General features: G+C 41.4%; 1 protein-coding gene across 1 annotated transcript in view; it reads left to right on the top strand.

The window, feature by feature from the left end:
* LOC117360557 (transmembrane 9 superfamily member 2-like) overlaps positions 1-20,428 on the top strand; it is a 198,770-nt gene that overhangs the window by 137,388 nt on the left and 40,954 nt on the right. Inside the window, exon 14 of the mRNA XM_033944480.1 lies at positions 11,316-11,467. Coding sequence (XP_033800371.1) covers positions 11,316-11,467 — 152 coding nt within the window. The remainder of the gene's footprint in view (positions 1-11,315; positions 11,468-20,428) is intronic.

The following is a 20,428-nucleotide window of genomic DNA, read 5'->3' as shown; positions in this document are numbered from 1 at the left end:
GCAGTCCCTCATAGTCCTTCATAGTCTGTTCTCAGTCTCCACCAGGTGGAGTGGTAAGCCTGTGTAGTCTTTTTAGGCCTTGGCAGGGTTAAGCAGTGGCCTTTTTATCTACCCCTATTTTCTGGTCAGATTGAGCTGGAGTCCCATGGGACCATTACCACCTCAAGGGGTGTCACACTCAGGTAGTTGAGTCTTCCCCCCTTCCCATTTCCTCCACCTCCCCATTTTTCTTTAGAGGAGCCTCAACTGTATGCCTTGCCATGGTTAGGGAGAGACTACAGTTTTGAGTGCCTGTGGGGTCTGCTCCTTTTAATTTAAAGTTTCTAAAACAAAACAAACCCCCCAGACCTGAGGCAGTACATTTCTTTCTGTGCTGGTTTGCAGGGACTGTGTTCATTCATATTTTTTTTTTTGTCCCATTCAGCTGTCGGTTTCATTTAGCCTGCCTTGCGGTTAACAATGAGCACTTCTTGCAAGCCGAAGAAGTGCTTAGTGTGTTCCCGCTGAAGGCTTAATGCGGTTAGCCTTTGTTTTTGTTCACAGCCGGAAGGGGAATCCTTCCTAACTTCGGAGCTGGCCGGCTCAAGGGTTTCCCTGACAGCTGCAAAGGGTGCATTGAGAGGCCCAAAGTTCCCTAACCGCCAACAGTCCTGGAGATTCCCCAGCTGTCATGGCTGGGGCGGAGAGGGGAGAAAAACTGGGCTTCCCTTTCTGCCGAAGGTACTGGGGATTCCCTTACCGGTGCTTTGGGCTTTTCTGGGGATTCCCTTATTGCAGCTTTGCTTTTTCAGGCCTCTTCAGTTCCCTTAGCCTCGGTGATGCCTTTTTTGGGGGGCTTTTCTTCTTTGGCGGGGAAACTCCGCCATTTTGACTGAGTCTTCTCAGGAGCTCCTGCTTAGATTGGAGAGGCAGAAACAGGTCTTGCAGGCCTCTTCCTCTGCTGGGGAGCATGATTCTGTCCCACCTATAGATTTTTCCCTGGATTTTATTCTCGCCATGTACAAGGCGTATTTCATGCACATGGCTGGTGACCACCCTATCTCCTCTTCAGTGGCTTTGGCCTCGTCGGCACCAGCGCTTCCTCCGCCCCCTCCACTGCCTCCACCCCGCCTAAGCAGCTGTGTATTTCCTGGGAGGACAATGTGTTCCTGGATGATTTGTCACCTGATGAGGACCTGGGGGTCTCGGGGACCTGCAGGACCCTTCAAGGGCAGCGGATGATATCTGAGCTTTGGTACCAACTGAAGAGGGAACTGTTCTCCACTGCAGAAGGGGAGAAATTCAGAGTTTGAGTGACAACCTTCTGCAGATTTGTGATTAATGGAAAGCAGCAGCTACTGTACAGGCTTCTGTCTTCTATTAGAAAAAAGATTAGCAAGGTAAGAACCTAATCTTTCATTGCTCCTGAAATGGGAAAAAAATCCTAAAATATGCAAAAAAATTCCTGAAAGCTTAGGAACCTAATTGTGCTTGTCCACCTACATTTAATATCTACATTAACTTCATTTTCATATTTGTATCTAGTTCAATACTTTACTTTTTATATATTTATAGTTCCTCTGTTTTTCTTTTGATTTTTCAGTGCATTAGCTAGAGTAGCACTTGATTTATCTTCCCTTCACCCCCTTCCCAGCACTGGGCTGAAGCTGTTTAATCCGGCCCATTATTTTAAACTGTAGCTGTTTTTTTAACCTTGCTATTGGAAGTAGACCTTGCACATTTTTTGTGCTGAAAAACCCTTTTCTGTAAATTGCTGTCATTATTTTTTGATAAGAAATAAATGACTCCATCAAAAAGTGAATCAACACTCTGGCATCCAGGTGATCATTTTTTCTAATCTTCTTCCATTTAGTCAGAATCCTTTACAGTTGTTTGTTTGTTCAAATGCTGCCACAGCACCAATATTTCCTTGATGTGTCAGATTAAAAGATTTTGACATCTTGTTGTAGTTCATTTTTTGGTATACATTTAGAGGAATGTGTTGTTTTTTTAAATGTGAGAAAATGAAGTGACCTAAATGAGAATTAAAAATTCAGATATATTTTGAAATGAAAGCTTATGGGCTATTGATATGGCAGTTCAGACCTATGCTTTTGGATGGATTTTCTTAGCACTGCTTTTGTTCTGTACAACAAGCAGATCTTCACGTATGCTTAGTGCTTCATGTTCACACATAACTTGGCTCCTTCTGCATACAGAAGAATGTTTTTAAAAGCCATTTATCCAGATAAATACCAATTTACTTAGGCAAGAAAGGTTGGGGATAAGTACATAATATTGGTAAGAGAGCAGAAGGGATGTTAAATGGCATGGATGGATAGGCTGGATAGACCATGTGGTCTTTGTCTCCATTTTTCTCTTTTTTTATTATTTAACCAAGAAAAAAAATATATATATGGTGTGTTACGGCATGCGTATTCGTAGCTGGATTAAATGGAGGTATTTTGGGTGGTGGTAAGAATAGTGTGTATACATCGGACTTTCAGATCTTTCAGTTTTCTCCCCCCAAATGTTTGCAACTGGGTAGCATGAAGGAGTAGCTGTTTTAGGGGCGGCAAAGTACTGTGCAGGATTATAAAAATTTATTGTTAAGTTAGCTGGGTGGTTAGTAAAATCAGCCAGGTGGTGCAAAAGGTCTTGGGGTGAACTCTGTCTTTAATCTAATCCTTAGATTTATATACCAAATCTTCTTCCAAAATGGAAGCTTGACCCGGTTTACATAAAGATACAGTACTTAACATATTTAGATCAGATTCTATTTCCCAGCTATTTTTAGTCTACACGGGCCTCTTGTATCCAGGGGTAGTTTTTAAATGCAAAACTGGTCTTGGCACCTGGATGGGTAGTTGTGGTGATTCCCACCACAAAATCAAGAAATCTTATTGTACAACTAATGATGGCCAAGCTTGCACACAATTCTGGTAAGTCATTTGAAGTTGCATGCTTCTGTATTTCTCTGGTTTTATGTAGCAGGTAGATCTAGCAAGATTTTATTTATTTTATTTTCTGGATTAGGTCATACAAAATTTAGCAATATACTGAACCAAGCATGACTCACAAACTTCTAAACCATATGGTTTCAGACTTGTTCTAACATTAGTGCTAGACATGCAGCATGAACACTGGATGTAATTTTATATATACATTTTGTGTTTATCTTAGGGCAAGCAGGCAGCATATTCTCACATGTGGGTGATGTCATCCATGAAGCCTGGTACAGACAGTGCAAAAGTGTACTGTCACTTTAAAAAACCTAAAAAGTTGTGAGACGGCCTGTAATCTACATGCGCTGGTGCCTTCTCACCTGACGTCAGCTTGCAGGACCATCAGTTCTCAGTTTTCCACAGAGCTAAGAAGCTATGTTTCTTGATTCAGCTCACCAAACTGTTTTGTAGTGTCTTCCCAGTTCTTTTTGCTTTTTTCTTCATTATTTTCATTTTATTGCTGTTTTCTGCATTCCAATAAATGTTTGTTGAATTTTTACTGAGTTTCGCCTTTGGGCTCATTTTAATCTGTTTCCAGGTCAGGAGCATCGATCGTTTTTCAGATTAACTTTTACTTGTCTTCCCAGGACAAATGAGTCCTTTGATTTTGAATTGGTTATTTTTCCCTTAATGTCCAAGCCTTCTAGTGGCTTCAAGCGGTTCACTCGGTGCAACAGGACCATCTCAGTAACCGATCCACACAACTGGTGTTTCCAGTGCCTTGTTCCTGAACACCTACTGGATTCCTGCATGCGCTGCTCTAAAATTCAAAAGAGGTAACTTAAGGCTCGTCAACTCCAGTTTGAGAAACTCTTTAGGTAGTCTTCAAGCACATCTAGGATACCATTCATCCTAGTTCAGCGTTGGTACCAGTGCACCCATTGATACTGCATGCCATATCTGCATTGTTGGTGCCATCTCTGTTGGTGGAGTCAGCTAAAATGCATAAGCATTCCTCCCCCTCCATTCATAATTCGATCTCTTCTCAAGTGTCTACTCCATTGATGATCTCAGGCATTGACACACTGAGATAAAATCACATTCTCTTCAAGTTGTCACGTTTGGGGCATGCCTTCTCATCAAGGTCTCCAATGCCTTGATACACCACACACTGCACCATCTGTGCCAATCTCTACCAATGCCGTATATACAAGACCAAAGGAGTTAGTTCAGAGGGAATTGGCTGGTACCTTACAAGCCCAAGCACCTCAGGTGCCTGCTTCAACACATGTGGTACCAGCTCAATCCAAGCAACACTGTTTTACCATCTGTCTCCATGGAGTCAATGATTGAAGTCTAAGAGAGCCGAATAATCAAAGCATCAGAGCTCTTCAGATCAAGGCACTCAGTGGACTGACACCGCAGAGCACCATACACAGTAATCTCAATAGCATTCTTCTCAATGACAGGCTTGATGCTCTTATGGCCATTCTCCTTGATGTCAGGCTTGACACTCTCATGGCCATTCTCCTTGACGTCAGGCTTGACACTCTCATGATTACTCTCCTCGATCATGATTACTCTCGACATTTTTGCTTACCAAGACAGACATTGAGGATTATGATCCAATTATCTCCTTATTCTACCTTTGACTGTACAGACTTTTCTGCTGAGGAATCTTATGGAATTCCATCAAATCCATCTCCACTTCCATCATGCAGAAGGTCACCATCTGAGAGTCTATCATTCACAAAATTGATGAGGCAGATGAGGCAAGCTCTACCGATTAAAAATGGAGTCTGAGCTTAGGGCAGAACTCTTTGAGGCACTAGATTATAAAGAGTTGCCCATCTTAGAGAATGACAAGGTGACAGAATTTATCATTGTCTCTGTCCCGGCAGATAACCACAGGAAACCATCCCCATATGGCATTCTTTAAGGAGAGAGGGAAGAATCAGAGTATGAATGGGCACATCCACCAACACTCAAGCCTTGCATTGAAGAATGCTGATGTAAAAGGACTGAAGTTGAGATAAACACTAAAGAATGACATGGGATGGTTTCCTACAGTTATCGAGGGGACAGTGACAAATTTTATCACCATATCATTTTCTACTTCCTTTTCACCATTTAATGAAGGATGCTATGTTTAAAAATTAGGAAACACCTCTTATAAGGCCTGTGTCGCCATGTAAGTTGGATATACTATAATAGGGTGCAATCTTGCCCAGGGTTCGATAAACCTCAACTAATATGAGTCCCTTCTTGTAGAGTCAGCATTGAGGAAGGCCAGCAGTTCCAGGACATATGCCAGCACTCCTACTGGCAGAGAGGGAAGAACCCTAGATTAATTTGAGCGAAGACTTACAGAACACCATGCTAACCAACAGAATACACTGTTACAACTTCTATATGACTTTCTATATGAAGTCACTGGTTCAAAAGCTGGCATATTATGAACAATATATTTCTGATGATCAGTTGCATGCTTTTCATTACATTTCTAATGATCTTCTGGAAACTAGAACATACATCAAACACTGTTTTTTATGTCTTTGATATAACCTCATGAGCATCAGCAATTTCTGTTGCAGTGAGAAGGCAGGTATAGTTACGAGTATCAGATTTGGATGCTAATGTCCAAGGAAGACTGGCAAATATACTATGCCTAGGAGAGGAACTCTTTGGGGACAAGATTGAAAAGGCCACTCAAAAAATAGAGGCATGAAAACTCAATGACATTATCATCTTCAAAGTCATTTATGTCTCAAACTACTAAGAAGTTCTTTAATCCAAAATGCACCTCCGATTACCCCAAATGAAGCTATATACCATAATCAACATCTTCCAGAGCTCCACCGTATAGGCCTCAGAGACAACAAAGAACTCAAAAGTCTCAACTTCAAACACAGCAGAAGTCTCAACAATCTTTTTTACTTCATCCAAGAGAGTTTAGCCAGTGTAATACAGCCAATTCCTCAATCTCTTCCTATAGGGAGTCATCTCACTCACTTTTACTATCGTTGGACACTTATAACATCAGATCACTGGGTCTTACAAGTAGTGAGACATGGTTGCAACCTTCATCTATAAACAAGACCTCCCAACCATCCTCTGAGAAACTATTCTTTCAACTCCCATCAGACCACCCTCCTTCAACAAGAGCTCTCAGCCCTTCTCTATCTCAATGCCATCGAACATATACCTCTGCAGGAGAGGCGCTGGGGGTTCTACTCCAAATATTCCCTCATGCTGAAAAAGACTGGACAAATACCTCGTACCGAAAAAGACTCAACAAATACTTGGTGAAGGAAAAGTTTCATATGGTCTCTCTTGGAACCCTATTACTGCTCTTGGAGATAAATGACTGGCTCTGCTCTCTATATATCAAAGAAGCCTACACTTACATACCCATCCTCCCAGCCCACAGGAAATATCTTCGCTTTCAAATGGGAACATGTCACTTCCAGTACAAAGTACTCACATTTGGACTAGCATCCGCACCTAGAGTATTCACAAAGTGCTTAGTGGTAGTTGCTGCAATCCTTCACTGATGTAGATTTCATGTGCTCCCCTACTGATGACTGGTTTATCAAGGCCCCAACACCTCAAGCTCACCAGGCTATGAATTCAACAATATTGGATTTGCAGTCAATTATGAGGTCTCAATTTACAACCCACTCAGATTCTAAAATTCACTGGAGCGCTTCTAGATACTACTCAAGCATGTGCTTTACTACCACAACAGTCTCAACACACTGATTCACATCTACTGATTCACATCTGCCAGAAGGTCTCTTCTCCAATGCATTACTGCACATCAAATGATGTGTCTTCTAGGTCACATGGCATCTGCAGTTCACATAATTCTGTTTGCCCATTTACATCTCATGGCACTTTTGACATAATGGTCTCAAGCCACAGATATACTATCCCAAAGATTGCAAGTGACCCCAGCACTTCGTCAATCCCTTCAGTGGTGGTTAGCACCAACAAATCTGTCCAAAGACTACCTCTTCCACATTCCGCCACATCAAAAGATATTGACAACAGATGCTTCCATGCTCGGTTGGGGAGCCCATCTTGATGGCCTCCAAACTCAAGGCAGCTGGAAACCTCAGCAGAAATCCCTCAATATCAAGTTTATCAAGCACTAAGTAATTTTCAATGCTCTACACACATTCCAAGATTGTCTTGGAAGGTAGCCATGTATTAAGTGAACAAACAGGGAGGCATAGGATCTCATCCACTGTGCTAAAAGCAATCAGAATTTGGTCTTGGGCGATTCCTCACAACATATTTCTGAAAGTGGTTTTTCTTTTAGGAAAACAATGGCTTAGCAGACAAGTTGAATAGACTCCTACAACCTCATGAGTGGTCACTCAATTCAAATGTGTTACGTCAGATATTCAAAACTTTGAGAACTCCAGAAGTAGATTTCGTCGCATCCACTCACAATCACAAACTTCCAGTCTTCTGTTCCAGAATCTACACTTGCAATTGTGTAGAGTTCGATGCCTTCTTTCTGGACTGGGGAGACAAATTTCTATATGCTTTCCCTCCAATATCTCTATTTGGGAAGACCTTATTCAAATTTCACCAACTGCAGGCAACCTCTAATTGGGAAGACCTTATTCAGATTTTGCCAAGTGCAGGCAACTATGATTCTAATAGCGCCTTGGTGGCTGTGTCAGCCATGGTTTTTGCTTCTCCTACAGTCCAGTGTATGAGACACCATCACGCTTCAGATCTTTCCAACGCTACTAACAGAGCAAGGGCTCTTTTCATCCCAATCTACATTCGCTAACTTTCACATCATGGTATCTTTCTCTCAACAACTGGATGCTTCATCACTTTCTGCATCAGTGTCAGCCATTATTGAAGCTTCTAGAAAAACTTCTACAGAAAGCTGTTGTTGCTTTAAGTGGACTCATTTCTGGTGTAGTCTCCGCTCGCTGGACCCAATAACTTGTCCTCTCCCATCAGTTCTGGACTACCTCTTACATATCTCAAACTCTGGTCTCAAGATTACTTCAGTTAGAGTATATCTCAGTGTTATTACAGATTTTCATACACTTCTGGATAAAAAGACATTGTCAGTACATCCTTTAGTTTCCAAATTCATGAAAGGCCTGTTTCATACCAAACCACCAATCAAGCCTCCAGTTGCTTGGGATCTTAATGTGTACTTTACATTCTAATTAAGCCTCCATTTGAACCATTGTCGGATTTCTCAAGTTTCTAACTTGTAAAGTAGTCTTCCTCATCTGCATCACATCTACGTGCCGAGTCAGTGAACTTCAAGCGCTTGTGTTAGATTTATTTATTTAATTCCTTTTCTATCCCATTCTCAGCAACAATCCCAGAATGGGTTACAGATTAACATACACAATATAACCCACTTTATACAACATTCTGTCACGATAGGGTGGTTTTTCACACTTATCTGAAGTTCCTACCAAAAGTCATCTCAGAATTTCATCTGAACCAGTTCAAGACCACATTCTCACCCTGGTGAAATTGCACTTCACACATTGGACTGTAAACATGCTCTCACTTATTTGGATGGCACTAAACCTCACAGGACTTCCATTCAGCTGTTCCTCTCATTTGATCCTAATAGCTTGGATTTCCTGTCACCAAGAGAACCATCTCCACATAGCTGGTGGATTGTATCTCCTTTTGCTACACTCAGGCTGGGTTGACACTGGAAGGTCAAATCACTGCACATAAAGTAAGGGCAGTGGTGACTTCAGTAGCTCATTTATGAAACATTTCCATTGAGGACTTCTGTAAAGCACCCACCAGATCCTTAATTCATACATTTAGATTCCACTACTGTTCGGAGAATCATTCGGAGAATTATTCCAGATGGGATAGTCAGTTTGGCCAAGCAGTTCTACATACCTTTCCTCTTGCCAAATCGCTATAGGCTCTGCCGGTCTCAATCACGCCCCTCAAAATCAGGAAGCAACTTCAGAGGTGGGCGGGATCGAGACCTGCAGGGCCTATTGTGACTTGGCAAGAGGGAAAGCCCATGCGGCACCTGGCTTCATCATTGCCAACCGATTTAGCGGTATCGAAGGCAGGACTGATCGCAATCCAAAAGCCCCACTGACTCCTCACTTTCCCCCCTCCTCCCAGTGGCCGGCAAATAGCATGGACAACTGCCACAGCCACCATCAGGAGGAATCAGCTGCCTGTCTTGCATGTTAAACCTGCCCCTGACCCTCTACTCCATTCCCCACAGCCAGACTCCCGGTAGGTTTAAATTTTGATATTTTTTAAATACTATTTATTAAAGTACTCAAGTGTAGACTCAAATATAAACAGAAAAATCTCTGTTTATATTTGAGTATATACTGTACTTACCTGTAACAGGTGTTATCTTGAGGACAGCAAGCAGATAGTCTCACAACCCTCCCACTTCCACTAGTTGGCTTCTTAGCTTTTGTACTGAGTAGAGAATGACACGGTGGCGGTTTACCCGCGGCCACCGCATTTTAGCCGCGGGTCACCCGCCGAAAACGGGGAAGAAAACTAGCAGTCCCCGCAGTGAGGCATGAAGGATCGCGCGGTCCCCGCAGCTCACACCCGCCTGCCCAATCGATTCTAGTGTTTAGCCAGCTCTCTCCCTTCTCCTCACCTTAGTTTGTAGATTTTCTTTTTCGGCAACCCGCACGCTATCAGAGAGTCGCGCACGCGCGGCTGCTCAGTGTTCAATCTTCTGCTCTGACGCAACCGGAAACAGGAAGTTGCAGCAGAGCAGAAGATTGAACACTGAGCAGCCGCGCGTGCGGGTAGCCGAAAAAGAAAATCTACAAACTAAGGTGAGGAGAAGGGAGAGAGCTGGCTAAACACTAGAATCGATTGGGCAGGCGGGTGTGAGCTGCGGGGACCGTGCGATCGCTAGTGTTCCCGGCTCAAATTGGAAGGAGGGAGTGAAAGGGAAAAGGATTCTGGGCCAAGGGGATGAAGTCGGAAAGAAAAACCCACAGCAGGAAAGAAAGGGAAGGACTGGCAGGTGAGCCAGATGCTAGAAGCAGGGGGGGGGGGAAGAAAGAGGGAAAAAAGCTAGATGGGGTTGAAAAGAAGAGACACACTGGTATGGAAGAGGAAGATAGGGGAAATCTGGACACAGGAAGGTAACAGAAAGAGGGGAAATTATGTGCATGGGGCATAGGGACAGAGACATAAAGGGGGATGGTATATGGACACAGGGGGGGCAATGACAGATACATAGGGGAGATATTAGAAATGGAGAAAATAGGAGCACAGAAGCGAGATGGTTTGTGGGGATGGGACAGGGACCGAGCTCGCAGGCTCCAGTGGCTTGCACAAATTATATTGTAACGTGCCATGAAAATAAGAGGGAGGAAGGTAGATAGATAAGCCACGTGAGAGGAGCTGAAGGGTAGTAGAAAGGAACAGATGGTAAAGGAGGGAGGGAAGGGTGGTGGTGGAAAGGAATAGGACAGACATTGAAGGAGGGTGGAGAGGAACAGACCCCGAAGGGAAATGTGGAAGACAGAGTGGGAAGAAGACAGATGCCAGACTATGCGGGAGCGGAGGGAAGAAGATGGGTGCTAGACCAATTGGGGGGGGGGGGGGGTTTAAGGGAGAGGCACAGTAACAGCAAATGGAAGACGCAGAGAGAAGACACACAGTGGATGGAAGGAATTCAATGATAAGATGTGGAAAGCAGAAACCAGACAACAAAGGTAGAAAAAAAAATTATATTTATTTATTTATTTTTTGCTTTAGGATAAAATAGTATATTAGTTGTGTTGATAAAAATTTATAAACAAAGCCCTGCCAGCTGAACATCTCTTTCTCTAGTTCAGCAGCAGGAACTTTGATTTATAAGAAAGGAATAAGCTAAATATTACAGTACTAAGGCTTATATGGATGCAGCGGGGACGGTGACGGGGCGGTGAATGGGATGGCAGTGGCGGTGACGGGGCGGTGAAAGGGATGGCGGTGACGGTGACGGGGCGGTGAAGGGAACGGCGGTGACGGGGCGGTGCAGAGGATGGTGGGCCGGTAACGGGGCGGTGACGGGGACAGATTTTTTCCCCGTGTCATTCTCTAGTACTGAGCTGTCGACGTTGGGGAAGAAGGCACCAGCACATGTGCAGTGCAGGCATTCTTGAAACTTCATTTTTAAAGTGACAGTACACTTTTGCACTGTCTGTACTGGGCTCCTTGGATGATGTCACCTACATGTGAGAATATCTGCCTGTTATCCTTGGATAACACCTGTTACAGGTAAGTAACTGTGCTTTTGCGTTGTAATCAATTTGTTTCTGCACAGATTATAAAACTTTGTATTTACTATTTCTGCTTTTCTTGCTTGGTATAAGTGTGGTTTGACACTAATTTCTTTTTAAGCCTATTGAACATCCAGTTCGTACGAACCAGATTCCTCGTCAGATTCCAGAGCAGTCTTTGTTCACAAAATCCTTTCCGGGTATCATCATGGGAGGAATCTTGCCTTTTGGTTGTATTTTTATTCAGCTGTTTTTCATTCTGAACAGCATCTGGTAAGCATTTGATTACATTTATTTCTGTTTTGAAACTTGGTTAACAAACATTTGCTGTTAACATTGGATTTGAATATTTGAGGTGATTTGATAATAACTGTAATACATAGCTAATAAACCAGGGATGGATTAATTTTTTTAACTCTTTATGTTTTGAATTAGTGCCACAGAATGTGATGCACAGTGGTGGTTTCTTCAGTGCTCACAAGTTTAAATGTTACAATCAATGCAACATAACATTTTTTATTATTCAGGGAATCCCCTCTCCTTTCCTGTACCAAATAGTCCTTAGATATATTTTTTTCATACCATATTGCCATATTTTGTTAAAATTGACTATCTTTTTCTATTTCATTGCTTTAGCTGCTGATTTAGGACTCTTTTTAAGAAGCTCCGGTAGCGGTTTAACGCGTGTAATAACATGCGCTAAACCGCTGGCTGCGCTAGCCACTACCGCCTCCTCTTGAGCAAGCGGTAGTTTTTTGGCTAGCACAAGGGTAGCGCGTGATTAAAAGTCATGCGGGTTAAAGCCGCTACCGGGGCTTCGTAAAAGGAACCCTTAGTATGGGCATGTCATATTTTACTATAAATTTCTTCATCTGGGACATCTTTACTTCCATGCTGCTGCCAGTGTCTTTCTTTCAGCTGTACAATGTCCTGTTAGTTTAGTTTACTTCTGTCATTGCCCCTCTTAAGAGCTGATTCAAAAGACAGACCAGCATAACTTTCATGACAGTTTTACATGTTGTGTCTTCACATAACTGCGCCCAGTATACTTGTACCTTAGGACAGTGTTTCTCAACTTCTTCAAGCCAAGTACCCCCTAAGTCTAATATCAACCGAGTACCCCTACCCAAGCTCTGCCCCAGACCCACCCTATGCTCCATCTCAGACCCGCCCAAGCTCCGATCCTGACCCTACCACCATAATAATGGTACTTATTGTAGTGCAATTTCTTCTATCCATTTTTCATATACACACAATATAATCTTAATACATTCTGGTAATCACAAAATAAAAAATCCACAAAGCACACTGTATGCAGAGAAAATGTTAATTATTACTTATATTTGGGGGCTTTTTCCAAAAAAGTCAAGGCAGATGACTTTAAAATATGCAATGTTTGGGGTTTTTTTTTTCATTTTTTTTAAACATACAATAAGTTTTGGTTTTTTTTTTTAAAAAAAATTCTTTATTCATTTTGAAAACTTACAGCAAGCGTACAGGAATATATCATTAGTAACAATAATAACACTTGTAATTCTCATATAATTCTACAAACATAAAAATTATATCCCGTCCCACCCATCTTCTTTCAAATATTATAATCAATTATATCATAAATACAATATAAACACATAATATAGTGAAATTTCCAGAAAAACTCCCTCCCACCCCCCAATGTGTGCATATATTCATCCAAGGAAAATGATGTTTACTCCTTACAATATCGTTCCAGTGGCCCCCAGATCTTTATAAAATTATTATAGTTTCCTTTCTGTATTGCAATTGCTCTTTCCATCTTAAAAATATGGCATACCGAATTCTACCAAAATGTATAATTAAGATTAGTATAATTTTTCCAGTTATTGGTGATATGCTGAATAGCAACCCCAGTCAAGATTAATAATAGTTTGTTATTATGTGCTGATATTTGACTTTTTTTCCTCATAGCCATGCCAAATAGAATGGTATCATAGGATAATGCAACATGGTTTTCTAATAGACAATTTACTTGAGTCCAAATTGAATTCCAAAATAATCTTATACAGGGACAATGGTAAATTAAATGATCAAGTGTCCCCGCTTCCAGATTACAATGCCAGCATTTATTAGACTTAGAGCTATCTAATTTTTGTAAACGAACAGGGGTCCAAAATGCTCTATGCAACAAAAAGAACCAAGTTTGCCTCATAGATGCTGATAATGTACATCTCATTCTCCAAGACCAAATTCGTGGCCATTGAGATGCAGAAATTTGCTGCTTAATCTCAATGCTCCAAATGTCTCTAAGACCGTTTTTTGGTTTTTTAATCATATATCCAGATATTAATTTATACCACAATGCGGCTTGATGTCCCAGGAAGTCCACTTGAAAGCATAGGAACTCTAGACTATACTGATTATTCAATGTTTTCCATTCAGGGAACCCCACCTGAATAGCCTGCTTCAGCTGCAACCATTTAAAACCTTGTGATTTATTAAGACCAAATCTATGCTGCAGCTGTGAAAATTCAAGCAGTTTACCATCTGAAATAACATCATTCAGAGTTCGAATACCTGCAATAATCCAGTTCTTCCATAAGATTTTAGAATCTTGGTGAGAGGGAAAATTAGAAGTCCTTGAGCATGCGCAGATGCATGCTCAAGGCAGCTAGAAGCCGGAAGATCTTCTAGGCACCAGCACGATTTGTGCCTGCGTGCCGGTGCCAGACCGGGGGGTGGGGGTAAGTTTAAGTTGTTCGGGGGGGTGCCAGTTGGAGCGGGGGGGCCTTTGCGAGCGGGGGGGAGAGGGGGAGCGATGCCGGTTATCAGGGGGGGGGGGGGTGCTCGCAAATCGAGTCAACACTCAGTTTGCGAGTCAAAAGTTTGCTGAGTGTTTTGCTTGTCTTGCAAAACACTTGCAAACCGGGTTACTCGCAAACCAAGGTTTGACTGTATATAGATTACTTAAAATTCTGAAAACTTCATACTTATTAATACCCTCCCTTCACCTACCAAAACTTTTCCAACCATTTTCCAACCTTATTTACCTCCCATCCCTCCCCCCCGGATGTGCATATTATCTTATGACAAACCATAACTATAGAGATTCTACAAAGGATGTCAATGAGCCCCAAATTAATTTAAAATTTTCATTATTCCCTAATATGGCAGCATTCATTTTCTCATATTTATATATTAGACATATGTTATGGTAAGGGTGGGAGGGAAGGGGTTAAATTTTATGTATTATGTATTATGTTAAATATGAAAAATGTATTATGTATTATGTTATGTATTATGTTAAATATGAAAGAAATTCAAGTGATGTACTTAATTTCAATTGTCAATTTATTGATACACTTGTTGTAAGATGTAAAAATGAATAAAGATTATGGAAAAAAAATGCAATGTTACTTCAGTAACAACTATAGAAAAATAGACAAATATAGTGCAAAATATATAAATTCTCAAAACTGACACATTTTGATTACTAAATCGAAAATCAAAATCATTTTTCCTACCTTTGTTGTCTGTTGATTTCATGAGTCTCTGGTTACACTTCCTTCTGACTGTGCATCCAATATTTCTTTCTTTCTGCCTCCTGCATGCTTCCTCTCCTCTTTACTTCATTCCATACCCCAACCAACATCTTTCTTTGTCCCTCCATGAGTCCAACTTTTCTTCCTCTCTCCTCCACCCCCATTGGCAGCGTGTCTCCCTCTCTCACTGCCCTTCTTTCATTCCCTCCCTTGCTACAAAGAGAGTGGGGAAAGAGAGAGAGATCCAGTGTGCCTCTCTCCCACTCCCTCTACTGCCACATCCAACATGTCTCCCTCCATTCCACCAATTCAACATTTTTCTCTCTGCCTCCTGCAGGCTTCCTCTCCTCCAGTCCTCATTTCCTCCCCCACCAACACTTCTCTCTCTCCTTCCATGAGTTCAACTTTTTACTCTGCCTTCTCCCTTTCCCCCGAGTGTGACATTCCTTCATCTCATTGTCCCTGAATACGTTCCAGGCCATTGTGAGACGATGGGGTTGTCCAACATTTGACCTCAAAACAACTGCAAAGAACAAAAAGGCAACTTTGTTATTCAGCTGAAAATGTAAACTCAGAAGTGCAAGGCTAGACGCATTGGTTCAACCATGGCCAGAGACCAGTTTACTGTATGTGTTCCCACCCTGGCCCATGATAGGCCGAGTGATCTGCTGAATAGCAAATCACCTGGGAACAGTAGTCTTCATAGCACCAGATTGGCCCAGGCACCCGTGGTATGTGGATATCCAACGCCTACAGAAGGGGCAAAGTCTCAGACTTCAGGTGCACCCAGACTTGCTCGTGCAGGGTCCGATTGCCCTAGAAGATCCGGGATGCTTTGGTCTTATGGCATGGCTCTTGTGCGCACAGCGTTTGTCCAGAAAGGATATTCAGAAGTAGTCATTGCAGCTCTCATTAGATCCAAGAAGCATATGCCAAGGCTTGGGAGATGTTTCAGCACTGGTGCAATAGAGAAAAGTTGGAGCTGGGCAAAGCTCCAAACTTGTTGGTTCTGGCATGCCTTAAAGAGGGCTCTAACAAAGGATTAGTGGTGTCCCTTAAAGTAGCAGGGCTGTCGTGCTTTCTGGATTGAGAGAAGAGAGCTTTGCTAGCGGCCCATCTGGACATAGGTTCTTGAAAGGTGCCCTTAGACTAGGACTGCCAGCTCAAGTTCCATTTCCATTAAGGAATTTTAATATAGTATTGGAAAGACTCAGCAGGGCTCCATATATGAGCCCTTACAGGAAGCCTCCCTCATGGATCTATCAGTCAAAGCAGTGTTCTTGGTTGCAATTACATCTGCTATAGGAGAGTCTCAGAATTGCAGGCACTGTTGTGCAGAAAGCCATTCCTCAGAATCACGGAAGTGGGAATGACTTTAAATATGGTTCCCTCCTTCTTATTAAAGATCATCTTGGCATTTCATGTCAACCAAGAGGTTAGACTACCAGCATTTCATCCCACAGGGTCCATGAAGAAAGACAAGGCCTTAAGGATTTTGGACATTCAGAGAGTTCTCTTGCATTTCCTGGAGGCGACGAATGAGTTTCATCTCTCGGTGGCAAAATGAGGCACACCCTCTTCCAAGGCCACCATCTCTAGATGGATTCATAGAGCAATATCCTCTGCATACATTGGCTGTGGCAAACAATCGCCTAGTACATTGAAAGCACATTTTAAAAGTGGAGTGGCCTCCTCTTGGGCAGACACTCAGGCAATTCCACCTGAGGAGATTTGTAGATCAGCAACCTGAACCTCCCTCCATTCCTTCACCAAGTTCTGCAGGGTGGACATAGCAGCATAGGAGGATGTTGCTGCTTTGGGTCCTCAATATGTTGAACAGGCTAGGGCTTGTGGACTGCTTAGGTATGTCGCTATGGTTCAGCATGCCATCCATATTGCACTGGAAAAAGAGATTAGGTTCGTACCTTGATAATATCTTTTCCAGTAGATAGGGATGGTATGCTGAACCCCCCCCTGCCCAGCAATTCCTTCTGAAAACCTACTTTCTGACTCAGGATTCATGGTTAACTCTATAGCTAAGATCTCACTGTCAGTCAGTTTGTTGTAGTAGGAAGAGATTGTATGTAGGTTTACAAGGGAAGAACGGTTGACCTCCATAAATGTTCATGTTGTTTGTTTCCTTGGATTTATTGTTCCTCTCAGAGGCTTGTTTTTTCTTTTTTTCTTTTCTTTATTCATTTTACATCTTACAACAAGTGTATTATAAAATAACATTTAAACTTATACAATATCACTTGATTCTCTATCAATTTAACTTAAATCATAATATTTAAACCCTTCTTCCCAACCCTACTAATTCATATATAGTACATATATCATATAATATATTATATATTCTGTCCTATTAATCTAATCATTAAATATCAAATCAGAAATCCCACCCCCCCATACTTTGCAATTATACCTATTAGGGAAAAATGATAATCCAATAATTACTCATTACAATATTCTATTAATGGCCTCCAAACCTCCTGAAAGTTATTAAAATTACCTTTCTGCAAGGCTAACATTCTTTCCATCTTATACATTTGACATAATGAATTCCACCAAAAACTATAATTTAATCTATTCCAATTTTTCCAATTAAATGTAATCTGCTGAATGGCAACTCCTGTCATAATAAGTAAAAGCTTATTATTGTTTGCAGAAATTTGACTCAGAGGCTTGTTAATGTTTTAATTATATTACTGTTTCTTCACTGATTGTTTTAACTTCATCTGAGCAGATCAGACATCTGGTTATAGGAAGTTCCCTGTATCCCTCCTTCTATAAGACTTTTGCCAGCTTTGGCATGAACTGAAGTGGGCAGCAGAGACTGTGGAGGAGGAGGAGGAGTTGGAAATGCTGTGATTGACATTTTCTGCAGTTTGCTTCTGAGCACAGATGGCTAGACCTATGGTTCTGCATACCATCCTTAGTCTCTCTTTAAAATTCCCAAAAATGGGGCCCTTCTGACTTTAGAAGGAAACAGCAGGAGAAAATGATGCTCACCAGTGTCCTGCTTGTTTCCCTTCAACTCTCTAGTGAAAATCCTTTTCAATCAATTTTCTTTATCAAAAATTCAGTTATCTCTTTATGCAACCTATTTAGCTTTCCTTTCATCACACAGCTTTTGTAAATGTAGAAGCATTGCCTGTCCTCTTATGAGCTGATTGAGCATAATCAATGTCTTTCTCCAAATTAGAGTTTAGCTTCTTTTACCCTATTTACACATACAGCATCAGCTATCAAATAGCTTTGATTGGTGTCTGCCAGATTTCCATAGTAACTGTCTAGTCTGGGAATCGTTAAATTGCAAATACTCCTACCATATTTTTCATTTAGAGTTTTGACAAATAGCCAGATCCTTTAGTAGAATTATTTTGATCACATTAGTACAGAAGAATCCAGAACATGATTTGAGTTAATGGCATCTAGTTCTACCCTCCAAAGACCTTCCACAGACACCTAGGACATGTTGGTTGGGGAATAATAATTCTATTTCTGTTACATCCACTCAGGAGTCTGTACGTATGGTGATCAATCTGTTCCCGCAAATTGGACTTGGCAGAAGTGTGAATACTTAGTTTTGAGCACCTCCCACATGGAGGTGGAGGCCAGTGTTCCCTTTCAGTTTTTCTTCTGAAAGTGAACTGTGCAGAGGTGTTCTGATCTGCTCTGCTTAGGTTTGTTTTTCTTTTCAACCTAAGTTGTTTGGTTTTTTTTTGTCTGAGGCTTTGGTGCCCTGAGACCCTATTCTTAGGGATCCTCTGCCTGGGAAAAGACACAGAATCTGCTGAGTCAGACTGTAGTTCTGCAGAGCAAACCTTCAAGTGAACCTAGGAAGCCAGCCTGCTGTATGTCTTCAGGACTCTAGGTCCATTCCCCTGGGAGCCAGCTTTCCTTCTGAGAAAAAAATTCATCAGGCACAGAAAGCTGGTAAAAAGGGTCAAGCAGTTTTTGGAATTTCAGTTCATTTTACAATTCTATATTGCTGCATAGAATTTGTTGAGCTACTGGAAAACAAGTAGAAAATTGTTCATTAGGATCCATGTTTAATCCTCTGCCAGATCATCTTGTATGATTTGAAAAAGATCACTTTTCAGCTAGCAGACATTACATACCTCATTGTAGGGACTGATGGCAAGGATGTGCACCAGATCCTTTCTAAAATTTGTGAGTCGCTCTATGGGTTCCTTTTATAAAGGTGCGCTAGCGTTTTTAGCACATGCAGCATTTTAGCGCGCGCTATTCCGTGTGTTGAGGCCCTTACGCACCTTTGTAAAAGGAGCCCTATTTCTAAGTAGGTTTGTGGCGATGTACAATTCGAGTAATACAGAGAAGAGAAGGGGGGAGAGGAGAAGATACTGGGAGAGGAGAGAGAGGGTGGAAGGTCTTCTAAAATTGAGGTAGAGAGGAGAAATTAACAAAGCATTTTACATTGAAGAAATTGAAATCTCAGTCCATGCAGGTTACTGATTGTCAATGGAATGTGTTGCCCTGAAGAGAAGAGTCTTCAGTTTTTTCCAAAATTTGAGATAGCTGGATTCGATTCGATAGCTGGTTTTGATTGCTGTCAGGAGGTTGTTCTAGGTTTTTGCGCCGAGGTAGGTGATTAGTGTGCTGAATGTGCGCTTATATTTTATTCCTTTAGGGGATGGAAGGATAAGAAGTTTCTTGATGTTTCCGGTTGAATTGGATCGAAAATTGGTGAAGAGGTTTGAGAGGTGTGGCTGAGCTTGCATAAAAGATGTGGTACATAATGCATGATATTTTGAATCTAATGCGAGCATTGATTGGTAGCCAGTGGAGTTTGTTGAAGTATGGCGAGAGTTGGAGGTTTCTTGTGGAGGTGGCTGGATTCGAGCTGTAGTGATGGAAGCAGTTTTCAACATTGCACTGAGCGGTGAGACAACGCTAGGTGTGTCACCCGATATGGAAGCGCGTTGCACTGCTGAGGACCGTCAGGAGCAGAGCCCGTCTCCCACTCCAGCCCGACTCCTGCCTTGGTGGCCGATGGCATCTTCCTCATTAGGGCAGCTCCCGATGGCAGTGGAGCTACCCTGATGAAAACTTTTCTTTTCAAATATGGTTTGAAAACTGATATATAAAAGAAGACTAACAATGAAATATTTTTACACTAAATATTTAATAATACCAAAACGTTTTTTTTTTGTATAGAAATCAATTTTTAGAAAGATTTAAAAAAAACACAAAATTAATAAGTTAACAATAAAACCTTATCATGACATATTATTTGATCATAAGGGTTGTGCAATAAATTGAGGTCATACAAAAGTTGTTAAAAGGGTCATTTAAAAATATACAGTATATCAAAGAAATTAAAAACTGTGTGCAATTAATGCCTATCCTGAGTAGAATCCATGCGATGATGGTATTGACAACGTGTTGAATTAGTAGGTAAATATATTCAACTGGAATGAAAAAATTTTTGATTCCCAAAATGAACAACTTAATGTATATATCTGCTTATTTTATAAATAAATAAAGCCGGATATGACTTTGTTGCTATGGTTGCTCAAAGTCTGAAAGGAATGAAAAGCTCTTATGTTGACTGTGTTTAAGAAGAAAATGGTATACAGAAACCTATGAAATGTTCAGGACTGAATACTCAAATTTAAACTTAACCATTTGAAAATAGATGTGAGAAATTTGACAGCTGAACACCCTGAAAGACGCTTAACATCATTAAATA

The sequence above is a fragment of the Geotrypetes seraphini genome, chromosome 5 (assembly GCF_902459505.1).
Source record: "Geotrypetes seraphini chromosome 5, aGeoSer1.1, whole genome shotgun sequence".
Lineage (NCBI taxonomy): Eukaryota > Metazoa > Chordata > Amphibia > Gymnophiona > Dermophiidae > Geotrypetes > Geotrypetes seraphini.
Note: the sequence above shows the minus strand (reverse complement) of the source record. Positions and strands in the feature narration are given on the sequence as shown.